A 14300-nucleotide genomic window follows, 5' to 3' on the forward strand; every position below is an offset into this window, starting at 1 on the left:
ATCACGTGATCAAAAACTCCAATCAGAAATTTTCATTCAATGAACTGCTAGACAAGAAGACCAATCATATATATTAGACTTTGTACTTCGTTCGAAACGCACGTGCAATAGAGAAAAGCGGCTCGGAGCATCTCAGAGTTAGTGTGTTACCTCGTGAAAAGAATCAGGACGTCGTTGTGGGTATAATTTCTAAAAAGTGTGCACGCGTGTTATTGTGAATAATAAGAACGTGTTAGTTTCTAGAGTCGTGTGAAAATTTCAAAGAGATTGTCAGAGAAAGATGACATTGGGCGCACAAATTGAGACCTCTACTGAAAATGGGAGTATGAAAATTCCTCTGCTAAATGGTAATGAAAATCGAACGAATACTGGTTAGTATATAATAATTTTATAATCAACGAGCAATAGTTTTCTCATTTTCCATGGTTAAACTATGTAACCAATTGTGTTATATAATGATTTGGTCAGGTTACCATGTTTTGTTCGTTTAATATGAGCCTTTAACGATGCCGCTTTAGCCAAAAGCCGGGCCCTTGGTGTTATGTAACGCGCGAATTGCGCGAATCTATGTATGCGGGGTCATGTGAGCTACAAGTTTTACAATAGAGAAAGTAGCAGAAGACATGATTCGTGGTAGCAGACGAATTTTTACCGTTTATGGTTATAATTATATGTCTGTGATTTTTTCCTTTCGATATCTTTATCCGTTTAATAAGAAATTACACAAGAACGTATGAACGTATTTTTCGTGCTTTTTCTTTGGAAGACACATCTTTAAATTAATGTATCGTATATAATCATTTCCATTTTGTTTTTTCTATTTTGTATTATTATCAAATTATATCCATGCTATTCATATTTTGATGAAAATTAATCTTTTTGAAACACGTGATTAATTTTTCCCTGGATAATGAAACCATGTTACCTGCCCTGTTTAATCATTAATTTTGTTACATCTCACTTTAATGTTTCAAAATTATCTTTATCGTGAATGTAATCGCTTTATTTTTATTTTTATATCTTATATTTGTTTTTATTATGTTTAAGATGATTATTTTTAAATATGTATTAAATTATGTAGTAATCTTTATCGTGTAAATAATATATATTTTATTTAGTGATTTTCATTATACATGGTTACATAGAATGCAATAACTATACGATATCTACATAATAAGAATTATATAAATTATAATAAGTATAATTGTATTTTGTTTTGCATTAAAATAATATTTTAATTTTAAATGATTTTATGACACACCCGTTATATTTTACAACTAACCCATTTTCAAAATCTCATAAAAATCAAATATGATTTGAAAAAACATATAAATTTTCAATGGAACATTTATTTATTGTTTTTAATAGATTTGTTCTGTTAATTTATTATTATTTTTTTTTAGAACTTTCATTTTATAAAAAAAAATCGAAGAAAAACACGTGCATGTTAATGACCTCTCATGCATAGGCGTAGAAATACGAAAATTCAAAATATTTAATCAATTGTAGTTTATTTAATTAATATATAATTTTATTTAAACTATTTAGTATGAAATTTATTTTTTGTAATTAATTTAATAATGATAACAATTATTTATTTAAAGCAATATATATTAATATATTATTGTAAAAATCGTAAATATAATTTTTTAGAATTGCTTCATAATTATATTTATATTTATTTCTTTAATTATAATAAAAAAATTTTTTTATAATTTTTGAAAATAAAAATGAAAAATGTTACTAGACACTAATGATTTCATAAAGGATCACGTGTTCTGAAAGAACAATAGTGAATTGCAAAGAATTATCGATAACAGAGGTTATCGGTATTCTTTCTGACATGTTGCCTTTCATCTTTGATTCCGATAAAATATTTTACTAAAACATTTCATACAATTTTGAAATTTAATATATTAAATTTGGATATATTGCAATTAATACAGACATACAAATTATAGATTATTTTCCTTTCTCTCTCTTTATTTATAGTCGTATTATAAATGATTTAAAATTTATCAAGCTTCCTTGAAAATAATAATGAAATATTAAGAATGAATAAAGGAATAATGTTTGATACATTTAAATAAATGATTGATACTAATTAATATAAATTTGATGTTTATAATATTTAAAAGCTTATGTTTATAAAATTATAGCTTATATATTATAAAATTATAATTTTTTCCTTGTTTAATCTTATCTCAAATCAATGTTTAAATCTTTTTATTTAATTTAAATATAAAAATATATATAATAATGTTTAATTAATTCTTTTTTATCAATATTTATTTTTTTATTTAATCTATAATAATAAAATCTATAATAATATATAATATATATAATTATATATATAATAGTTATATTAATAATTTTTATTTAATTATAATTTACAATTCGATTTTTGTAATTATAAAGCTTGTATAATATATTTAATTATTTATTATCAATAAATATTTTTTTTTTTTACAAAACTTTATTAATATTAATGTAAAATTTCAATTTAAAAAAAAATTTTAGAAAATATTTTTAGACGAAATAAGCAAAATAAAATCATTTAGAAAAAAACTATTCTTTTTATTATGTATTTTTTTTTATTTTAGTTTTTTTTCACAGTTAAATTTCTTATCTTTATTTTTGATAAAGAATTCAAAAAAAAGAAAACTTTGATGAAATAGTAAAATGAGTGATAAGACTGCGATAAAGCAATTGGTTTATAAGATAAATTGATCTAACTTAGAAGTATATAGATATAAATATTCATAGAAATATATAAAGATTTTCAAAACATGATAAGAAATTTATTATAGATAAAATAAAACTGATAAAATATTTTATTCAAACTTTGTGTAAATTTTACATTGATTTTTTTTTTAAATAATTTTTTTTGTTGATTATTTAATTTATTCAATCTATTTAATAATAAAATTTTCATAAAATATTGAAACTATAAAAATATTGTTATAGAAATTAAAATCAAAAAAGATAAATTATTATTTTAAAATGTTTCATGCATATTCGTCTTTTATTTTTTTCTGATCTTAATATTCTTCTGATCTATTCTATTCTGTTCTAAATATTCTCTAAAATTAATAAGACTTTGATCGCAGATAATTCAATGAATAATCTATAATCATTAAAGAAAATAAATAATGAAGAATTAATTTTAATATATACATAGTATTATTTCTTTGCATTCACATGCTTATTAATAATTTATTGATCATTTTTCATAATGCTTTAAAAACATTATATAAATTTAAAAATATATACAGCAAATAAAAGAATAAATTTGTAATCAACACAGAATCATAATAATCATTGATATGCTAGTTATTTTGCTAATTGTAATTAGTATTATAGTACTTATTTAAAATTGACATATACCAGAAATGGATGTATATCGCAAACATAGTATCGATAAAATTAGTACGGCATTTGAGTCCGAACTATTTACATTGCCGTTTATTTATAAGTACATTGAATGCAAGTAGCGGTCCCACGGATATCCACTATCGTATCTAGCCGAAAATGCATTCTGCTTCTATAGAAATATGAATATGTAAATATATATTCGATTAACACTCATATATTAACTAAATCATAGAATTATAATATCGTTATTACAAAATATTAACAAAAGTTAATATTCATGATAATATCCACCTTAGAAGAAAAAAATATTGAATAATATATGATATATTATGTATTAATTAGGATTTTGTTTTCTTAATTAAAAGTTATTTTATTGTTTTTCTTAATCTAATTCTTAAAAATTATTTAATAAACTAATTCTGTAAAATTCTATTATACTTAATCTTTTACTAATCAAATATTTATTAGATACTACTTGGGTATTATTTATTTATTTTAAATTGCAAAAATAAATTTAGAAAATCAAGATTAATATAAATCAAAAATATATAATAAAAAATAATAATAATAAAATGATAATAAAATATTTATATTAAATTCAATTTTAATTAAAAATTATTTATTCAAACACTTATCAAGTAACATATTTATATTATGTAAATTAAAGGAAATATTTTGTTATATATTTTTAATTTAAATGACTTTATCTGAAATTATTTATTAACGTAATATTTCTAATAAACATTTTTACTTTTATTGTATTTCAATACAAAATTAGTTATTATTATTTTTCAATATTTCAAGTAATATTTAAATATTTAAATAAAAATTTAAATAAAAATTTCTATATTCATATGTTTAGATATGAAGGAAACTATAGAGGAAACCGGAAGTACGAGTACAGCTGCGAAAAATGTTGTTGAAAAAGGTGAAGTTGAAGCAACAAAAGAAAAAGGAAATGAAAAAGAAAAAGAGAAGGAAAAAGAAGAAGACAAAAACAAAAAGAATGATAAGAGCGAGAAAGAAGATGGTGATAAAGATGCTGGAACTGAGCAAGAAATTGTTTTCATTCAAGATATGGGATTTACCGTTAAAATCGTTAGTCCAGGAGCTGAACCCTTTGATATTCAAGTCTCTAGTATGGAGCTAATTCAGGTAAATTATAATTTCTTGGAAAATCTTTTTAATTTTCATCTGATAATAAAAAAAAATTTTTATTATTGTTTTTTTAGGAGATCCATCAATTGCTCATGGATCGCGAAGATACTTGTCATCGTACATGTTTCTCTCTTCAACTTGATGGTAATACATTGGATAACTTTGCTGAATTGAAAAATATCGAAGGCCTAAAAGAAGGCTCGGTGATTAAAGTCGTAGAGGAACCATATACAATGAGAGAAGCTCGTATACATGTTCGACATGTTCGAGATTTATTGAAGTCTGTAGATCCTGCAGATGCCTACAACGGTGTTGAATGTAGCAGTTTATCATTTTTAAACGTGGTTACCAATGGTGATATCCTCGAGAAAAAAAAGAGTAGAGCAGACTCAGTTGATTGTACCCCACCTGATTATATTATACCTGGCTGTAAAGATAGACCATTGCTACCTTTACAACCACAAGCCAAAGAACAAAAATGTCCTCCTTGTTTAAAAGTATAAATTAATATATTTGCTTATCATTTGATGTTCAAATAATGTTTCAAAAATAAGTACTTAATTTATTCATTATAGGTATTAACAACGTCCGGATGGAATCCACCGCCCGGTCACAGGAAACTTCATGGTGATTTATTATATTTACATGTGGTAACATTAGAAGACAAACAATATTATTTGACTGCGTGTGCGAGAGGTTTCTTTCTCAATCAATCGACAAAAGAAGTATTTAATCCGAAACCAGCGACTCCAAGTCATCTCTGTCATAGTTTAATTGAATTACTAAATCAGCTCAGTCCGGCATTTAAACGAGGTTTTGCTGCTATGCAAAGACGAAGAACACAAAGACATCCATTTGAACGAGTAGCAACACCTTATCAGCTGTATGCATGGTGTGCTCCTCAAATTGAACATACAATTGATGCAATACGGGCTGAAGATAGTATGTTCTGTTTTACGTAAATTAATATTTTATTCTCTTTCATATGTTATATAATTTTAAATCTTGTAAAATTTCTGTTTAAATTTAGAATTTCAAAGTGTTATTATAAGTACACAAATAATTTTATATTCAATTATTTATTTCTAATATTTCTATTTGTTAACAGCTTTCTCTTCTAAATTGGGATATGAGGAACATATTCCTGGCCAAACTCGAGACTGGAACGAGGAATTGCAGACAACAAGAGAGTTACCTCGAAAAAACTTACCTGAAAGACTGCTCAGAGAACGTGCTATTTTTAAAGTAGGCTTACCTTTAAAATAACTGCACTCCAAAACATTACTGTTATCATATATTTGTGTTTCATGAATGATTTATTTATATATAGGTACACAGTGATTTTGTTGCTGCTGCTACTCGAGGAGCAGTAGCTGTGATAGATGGTAATGTAATGGCAATAAATCCTGGTGAGGAAGCGAAGATGCAGATGTTTATTTGGAACAATATTTTCTTCTCTCTTGGATTTGATGTCAGGGATCATTATAAAGAACTCGGCGGTGATGCAGCTGCTTTCGTTGCGCCTAAAAACGACTTACAAGGTCTTAGAGTATATGCTGCTATTGATCTACCTGGTCCCTATACATTGGGTACCGTTGTAATCGATTACAGGTTTGTACGAAATTAAATACACGCATTCTTTTCATCACATTATTTGTACGACGTGGATATTTTGTAGCGGATCATTTGTACATACTTGTTCGATGTTCAGTATTCTATCGCAACTTACATCTCGATCGAAAGGATGTTAAGTTTTCGTGGTAATCACTCGTATTCCTCTGCATAGAGGATATCGTGTCACCGCTCAGTCTATCATCCCTGGAATCTTGGAACGCGAGCAGGAGCAATCTGTTGTTTATGGTTCTATAGATTTTGGGAAAACAGTACTCACACATCCAAAATATCTTGAATTGGTTAGTTTACAATAATAATTTTATGTCATTTTTAAAATATATTTTTCAATTATTATAAGCTACATGTATTATATTTTATAGTTAAACAAAACCGGTCAATTATTAAAAATTCTTCCTCATAAAGTTATCAACGATGCTGGGGAGGAAGTTGAACTCTGCAGCAGTGTAGAATGCAAAGGTATAATCGGTAATGATTCTCGGCATTATGTGTTGGATTTGTTACGAACTTTTCCTCCTGATGTCAATTTCCTTAAATGTAAGTGGATATAAATAATAACAAATTGAAAATTAATTTTAATTTTATTATATTTTTATTCTAATTTTTTTTAGTGGAAGGAGTTGAATTAAGCAAAGAAGCAAGAGCTTTAGGATTTCCAATTGAACACAAACATAAACTTGCTTGTCTTCGTCAAGAATTGATTGATTCTTTTGTCGAGGCTAGATATGTGCAATTTATTAAACATGCCGCATTTCATCTACAGCAACTTACATCTGCAAGAAGAGTGCAGAAAGAAAGTGAAACTGTTTCTGTTAGGGTAAAAAAAATTTTTTCAAAATTTAATATTAAGTAAAATAATATTAACAACAATAGTATTATTACATAGTATTGCATTAATTTTAGGAAGGTAAAAGAGAAGAATTAAATACTGTTGCAATGGATAGTAACAAAGAAGATTCTACTCATACTTTAATCGAAACAGACGAAGCTAAAAAAATTGTGGAGAGCATTACTGATTCTATTACTGGTGGAGAAAAACAAGAATGTATATAATTATTTATTATTTAATTATTTATTATTTATAATTAAAAATATCTACTAAATTTATCTCTTTCTTTTTCAGTGGAAGAAAGTACAAAAGAAATAGTACGCAGAGCTGCAGCAGCAGTTGGTAGTTTGCGTGAAGCTGAATTTGATGTCAGATTTAATCCCGACGTATTTTCTCCAGGTGTTAAACATCCAGATCCAAATGGTCCTGCTTTAAAAAAACAAAAGCAATTGGTGATAGATGCTGCTGATTTCTTACTTACTGTACAAATTCCTACTTTTGTATGTTTTAATGTAGAATATTTTTATGTTTATCATATTAATATTTGTTTAAAATTAAAATTAATTCAATTTTTATATTATAGATTCGAGAATGTTTAGATCATACAGCTGCTGCAATGGATGGTAGCATATTGGTAGAAGCTTTACATGGTAAAGGTATCAATGTAAGATATCTTGGTAAATTAGCAACTATGTTATCTACTGTTCCACAATTGCAATATCTTAAACGTATTGCTGTTTCGGAACTTATTTTACGTTCAGCAAAACATATTTTTACATTTTATATGCAGGTATATTAATCAAAATATTATCATTTTAATTTTTCTTCATGAGAAACAAAAAAACTACTTGCTAACATTTATTTTTAGGGTACAGAATTGATGAGTTTATCTGCAGCGATTAGTCATTTTTTAAATTGTTTATTTTCTTCTGCACAAATTATTCATCCACAACAAAATCTGGAAGAGGTAAGATTATTTTATCTGTTATTATTTTTTTATTTTTTAAAAATTGTTATATTTGTCGATTCAAAATAGTAACAATAACGAGTAATAATTTTTTAAATGATAATTTATATATTTATATATTTTAGCTTCAAAGTAAAACTGCGAAACGGCGCAATAAAAGAAAAGGTAGAAATAATGGTCCACAACAATCTGAAGTAGAATGGGCTTCCTTGACACCTAAATCTCTTTGGCAACAAATTAAAGCAGATTTGAAAAGTTATTATGATTGGGAAACACCATGTCCAGAATCGTTAGATGCCACAATAGAACATTTTCATCTCCAGAAAATTTCATTACTTCGTAATTTTTGTATAAAGACTGGTATCCAAATTTTATTACGTGAATATAATTTCGAAAATAAAAATAGAGCTACGTTTTTCGAAGAAGATATACTCAATATATTCCCTGTTGTGAAGCATATCAATCCTAGAGTAAGTAATACTCTAAAAGTTCTAAAAGTTTTTTTTTGTGGTTTTATACATAATGGTTTTATATATATATTATTTTTGATTTTTATTTTTTATTTAGGCTAGCGATGCATATAATTTTTATACAACCGGCCAAAGTAAGATTCAACAAGGTTATTTGAAAGATGGATACGAATTAATTAGTGAGGCACTTAATTTATTAAATAACGTTTATGGTGCTATGCATCCTGAAATTGCACAATGTCTCAGAATGCTTGCGCGATTAAATTACATAATGGGTGATCATGGAGAAGCTCTTGCAACACAACAAAAAGCAGTTCTTATGTCAGAAAGAGTTAATGGTATAGATCACCCATATACTATTACTGAATATGTAAGTAATATAAACTAAACTTATTAAATTAATAATTAAAAATAAAAAAATATTCATAATTATATTATTATTTATTAATAGATCCGTCTTGCTCTATATTCTTTTGCCAATGGTCAAGTTTCTGTGTCGCTCAGGTTATTGTACAGAGCACGTTATTTAGCATTATTAGTTTGTGGTGAAGATCATCCAGAAGTAGCACTTCTTGATGTAAGTATTTCATATGAATATTAAAAATTTGAAAAATCAAACATTTTTAATCTTTAGCAGCATTATTCATTTATTTAGAGTAATATTTCTTTGATACTTCATGCTGTTGGAGAATATGAATTGTCGCTCCGTTTTTTGGAACACGCTTTAGCTTTAAATTTACGATATCACGGGCCACGATCTTTGAAAGTTGCTGTTTCTTATCACCTTGTTGCGAGAACTCAATCTTGTATGGGTGATTTTCGAGCAGCTTTAAATAATGAGAAAGAAACTTATGCTATTTATAAACAACAATTAGGCGAAGATCATGAAAAAACTAAAGAAAGTAGTGATTGTTTAAGACATCTAACACAACAGGCCGTGGTTTTACAGAAAAAAATGAATGAAATATATACTGGAAAATCCGGTGTTAGTTTACCACCAATTCAAGTACAACCGCCCAGTATGGGATCTGTGCTTGATATGTTGAACGTGATTAATGGTATTCTTTTTGTTCAAATTAGTCAACAAGATATTGAAAATTTTAAAGCGGAAATAGAAAAACGACAGAAAGAACAAACACCTGATAGAGAAACGAAGATGCTTCAAAATGGAAACAAGAAAAATGAAAAGGAAAATAAGAAAGAAGAAAAAGATAATAATAAAAAAGAAGAAAAAGAAAATAAAAAGAACGAAAAAGAAAGTAAAAAAGAAGATAAAGAGAATAAGAAAGATGAGAAAGAAAATAAAAAAATAGAAAAGAAAGTGGAAACACAGAAAGAATTAAAAAAATTAGAAGAAAATAAGACAACGTTAGAATCAGTAGTTGCAGAAAGCTGAGCTCGTTTTAAACCGCTAATGATGATATTTAGTAGTTTTTTTCTAAGTCCTAGTCTTTCCTTGCCCGCGTCCAATCTTTTTTTTAAGAGTAACGCGAGTACGGCATATATAACTGATTGGAATAAGGTGAAAGTGTTTGCTTGAGATGAGGATCGTTATTTGATGTATCGTGTATACGTTTATAAAAGGCTATCAGAACCGAACTTTTATAGTGTGACGATCAATGACAATATAGATCAAACTTTCGAAAGAATTAGATTTCCTAACATTCGCGATGCTTAATTATAATATGCCAAGCTAAATAATTTATTTGACTGATTTACAACAGTATATAACAAATACATAAAAAAAAAAAGATTGATTCTCCATTTATGTAAATAATTCAGAATGAAAGAATTCATTGTCTTAGTGCATATATTTATAAATTTTATTTGTGATTCACAATCTATAAATCTACAAATTATTGAAGAAATAAAGAAAGAATATATCTTAGTACAATCATAAACAACAATTTCGTCTAATATTGTCATTTTTTCCAAAGACTCAATTAATTCTTTATAACAATAAAAATTATAGATTATTGCATATATTACATTTCTATTAATCTATGAAATAGTAAAAGTATTTGTTTTAGCATATTACAAAAGTGTTGCTAAAACTTGAACAAAATGCAATGTACCAATAAAATTAAAATGTTACAATAATTATCTATAACAAATAATGGATTTTATTATCATAGAATATAAGTCAATTGTTTTTTTCTATATTTTCAATAAGCTATTTTATTATTATATGAAATCATTGTTTTGTGCCATTTAGGCATTAATGTCGTTCATTTTAGTTGCTATCGATACATGCAATACATATTAAAGTCATGTTTTCTATTTTTAGATACTGCTAATTTGAGGTTAGTCTTGTTGAATTCGATATGAATATTACCGATAATCGATTTTCTTCTAAAGAATATTGATAGATTTTTCATAAATAATACATGTTTGAAAACAATTTAGATTATACAAAAATTAATAAAAGATAGTATTTGCATCGTATTCAACAAGATAAATTTATATAACTTTGTTAATCGTTTTTATACCATTCGTATACATCATGAAAAAAAAGCTTTTTTTCATTTTTGTATCACCATTGTTTTATCGTCAGTTTATGCGAAAATTTGGATCTGAAAATAATTTTAAATTAAAAAATTTTCCGTTTATACAAAAAAAGAAGTTTTATAAAAAAATAATAGAGGCATGAAAAGGATAATACAATGACAAGTATGCTATTATATTTCACGATCATTAATAACGATTATCAAAAACGATTCATTAATCAATATATTATAGGGATAATATCAATTTCCTAGTTATTATTAGAGATACTGCAATTTTAGAATTACAAACAATCTGTTACCAAGCATATATCTTTAATAAATAACATTCATTACAAATATTAACAACAAATGTTATATTAAAATTTTATCATATTGTCACACCAAATTAAGTTAAAAAAATTATACAAATAGTTTGTTAATATTTGTTTTAAATAAAAAAATTATTTTTTGTTATGAGTTACTTATGTTTATAATAATAATGATGATAATAGTAACGATAATAATAATGAAAAGCAAATAATATGAACATATAGTTTTCATTTAAATTTGTATATTTTACAACATAGATATTATATTGCACTTGTTAGTTAAAATGTACAATGAAGAATGCTAGTTAATAAGGATTATTGATTATATATAATAAAGTTAATATTTGATTTACATATGTTACCTGTTATATAATTTCATAAAGTTTACATATAAAATAAATCATTTTGTATAGAACAATAATATCTTATATAGAATTTTTAATTTGATTTAAATTCATTTCAATTTTGCTTGCTTTTAATCGTTTTCGTTTCTTTTTATTTGGTCTTTCACATGGTTTTTGAAAATATTCTCTAATATCTAATCTGTTTATTAAATATTGTCGAAATGTTTCTAAAGCATTCTTGCCACCAGTTCCTTTTTCAAGGACCATAAATATTTTTACATCATTATCTTTAGCTTCTTCATGTTCTATTACTTCAGCAAAAAAGTTACATATTAACAAAGGTTCTTTCATAACAGTTTTTTGTAATTCTTTAATTGTTTGTTCTTCAACTATATCTTCTGAAGTATTTTTTATTAATTTTTTTGTAGAATGTTCTATATCATTTGTTGTAGTTATACATTTTGTGTTATGATCTATAAATTGATTTATTAATCTTTGAGCTAATCGACGTTTTCTACGTGCATGTGACCATGTATCATTTTCTGCAATTAGCTGACATGACCAACCATTAAAATTATCAATTGGCAAATTTAATTCTTTGATTTGTACCTAGATATAAAATATGATATAAAATAAAATGTCATGATTATTATAATATTATAATAGAAAATATAAATACAATATTACATTTAATTCTTTCATTATTTCTTCCAAAAAATTAATTAAATTATCAAAAGAAGAAAATCTATGTTGTATTGGAAATTGTATTTCTGTTGGACGTTGTTGTCTAAGTAATTTTGCAATGTAATTTTCATTTTTTCTAATAACTGGAGCATTTATCAAATTAACAATATCCTTTGGTAAAAATGACCAAGCCAATCCCCATCTATAAAAAAATTAGTTTATTACAAAAATATAAAAAAAGTAAACTTGTAAAATAGTATATTATTTATATTTACCGCTTTGTGTGACCTTGACAAAATTCTGTCCATGTCACATTTTCTATATTTTTTTGTTTTAAAAATTTTAATAAACATAATAAATTATTTCTTTTACCACACATTGTGGTATAAATTTTTATTTTTTCTTTAATCTTTATACTTTCTTCGATCATTTGTGTTATAAATGCTCTTTCACCACCTTGAACTGTAAGTTCAACTTTGTTTCCAGTTGAAGCATTTCTTGGTGGTAAACGTTTTATTATTTTTTCTGATAATTCTTCTATTTCAAAAAAAGGTGGATTACATATTGTAAAGTGATAGATATTATTTTCTTTCATAATATCCTTCAATATTGTTCCCTCATCTACTTTAAATACTGTAAATTAATAAAATTATTTATAATTTATAAAATAACAAAATATAATATGATTAATTTACCTTTTATTATATGATGCAATTTATTATTTTCAATATGTTGAATTGCTGTTTGTATACTAGTTTCATCAACTTCTGTACCAATCATTTGATTTCCATACATTTTTGCAAACAATAAAGGATAAATGCAAACTGCCCCAGTACCTATGAAGAAAATATTTAGATTAAATAAAATTTTTTAATATTAAATTTTATTATTCAATTTATTTTTAATACCAATATCTATGCCAATTACTTCTTGCATTTCATTAAAAGAAATATATTTCATTAAATCTTCAATCCATAAAATATAATTTATTCGTAATGGCAGAGTTGGTACTAATTTATTCGGAGGTATTTTTACTTCTAGATTAAAATCATGTTTTAATAAAACTTCTGTAAGCACACGTAGGCTTTCTTCATTTTTAAAGTCAATCTTTATCTTTCCTGTTAAATCCTATTAACAATTTGTTAATATTATTTATAACAAAAAATGATAGTTATAAATAAAAATCTTACAATATATCTTACAATATTTGCAATATCACGAAACTCTGGATATAATAAAGCAAGTTCTTTGAAATCTGGTATTTTTTTATATTTATTTCTTGGATGCATAAATTTTCTTAATGACATTTTCAAAAAATATTCTTTTTTCTCTCCTAATATTTAATACTTATTAATATTTATTTTTAGATAGATTATATAAAATATATATATCTGTAACAATTGTCAACAAATATTTTTTATTTATAAATCTGAAATATCTGCATTTGTTTTAAATTATATATCAAACAATTTTAATGCAGTTTTGTTTATAATATTAGTTCATGAGAATTTAAAAGGTTAGTTTTATACATATCGAGAAAACGATATAATTTTTATATGTTCTTGACTATTAATTGTTTAAAGATATTTAATTTATTTTAAAATATCAGATATCGATTTGTTTTAAGAAATTGTTAAATAATTTTATTACAAAAAAAAATTCTTATATTTCTAATGTTATGAAATTTACGTATTTCTAAAATAAAATAGAACATATTTCAATTAACTTCAAATATTACTGAATGAAATTATCATTATGTAATTTAAACAGGATGAACAATATTAGTATATTTATTATGTAAGAAAATTTCTAGAAAATCAAATATACTAATGATATAGTAACTTTATTTAGTGAGTATAAGTTTATAATCGTAAATATATAATATTTTAACAATTAAATTTAATATAAATTAATAATTGTTGTTTATAAATATTTAGATATTTAAAACAATAAAAAGTAATGAAATTATTAGAGAGATAATTTTTAATATGAAAAAATCACATTTATATAAGTTAGAAATGCAATA

At 24.7% G+C, this 14300-nt stretch overlaps 2 protein-coding genes across 9 annotated transcripts; one reads left to right on the top strand and one right to left on the bottom strand.

Annotated features, from left to right (window-relative positions):
• Nucleotides 1–73: 73 nt before the first annotated feature.
• On the top strand, nt 74–11600 carry clu (clustered mitochondria protein homolog). Of its 5 annotated transcripts, none has more exons than XM_086909358.1 (18): nt 74–176; nt 244–371; nt 4238–4530; nt 4608–5030; nt 5109–5475; nt 5642–5778; nt 5864–6144; nt 6320–6446; nt 6528–6702; nt 6777–6982; nt 7069–7210; nt 7289–7494; nt 7578–7784; nt 7863–7961; nt 8087–8431; nt 8529–8801; nt 8883–9008; nt 9087–11600. In XM_086909358.1, exons 2-18 carry the CDS (start codon nt 281–283, stop codon nt 9825–9827), a joined length of 4239 nt encoding a protein of 1412 aa, XP_086765484.1. In that variant the 5' UTR covers nt 74–176; nt 244–280; the 3' UTR covers nt 9828–11600. The 5 variants fall into 5 exon arrangements, with proteins under 5 accessions (XP_086765484.1, XP_086765485.1, XP_086765486.1 ...); XM_086909359.1 differs by having other exon boundaries at nt 81–176; nt 237–371; XM_086909360.1 differs by having other exon boundaries at nt 131–347.
• On the bottom strand, nt 10233–14296 carry LOC100865169 (U6 small nuclear RNA (adenine-(43)-N(6))-methyltransferase). 4 transcript variants are annotated; one of them, XR_015292366.1, is made up of 7 exons: nt 13477–14044; nt 13183–13402; nt 12970–13110; nt 12550–12907; nt 12278–12476; nt 11609–12199; nt 10233–11004 (listed from the first exon to the last, which is right to left on the bottom strand). XR_015292366.1 is itself a non-coding variant. In XM_003698792.4 (6 exons), the coding sequence occupies exons 1-6, from the start codon at nt 13579–13581 to the stop codon at nt 11672–11674; spliced, it is 1551 nt and encodes a 516-aa protein (XP_003698840.3). In that variant the 5' UTR covers nt 13582–14296; the 3' UTR covers nt 11472–11671. The 4 variants fall into 4 exon arrangements, 2 of the variants coding, with proteins under 2 accessions (XP_003698840.3, XP_086765495.1); XR_015292367.1 differs by having other exon boundaries at nt 12550–12895; nt 13477–14027; XM_003698792.4 differs by lacking the exon at nt 10233–11004 and having other exon boundaries at nt 11472–12199; nt 13477–14296.
• Between the last annotated feature and the right edge of the window lie 4 nt (nt 14297–14300).

The sequence above is a fragment of the Apis florea genome, unplaced genomic scaffold (genome assembly GCF_048593485.1).
Source record: "Apis florea isolate Af1SG1 unplaced genomic scaffold, ASM4859348v1 contig_3158_pilon, whole genome shotgun sequence".
Lineage (NCBI taxonomy): Eukaryota > Metazoa > Arthropoda > Insecta > Hymenoptera > Apidae > Apis > Apis florea.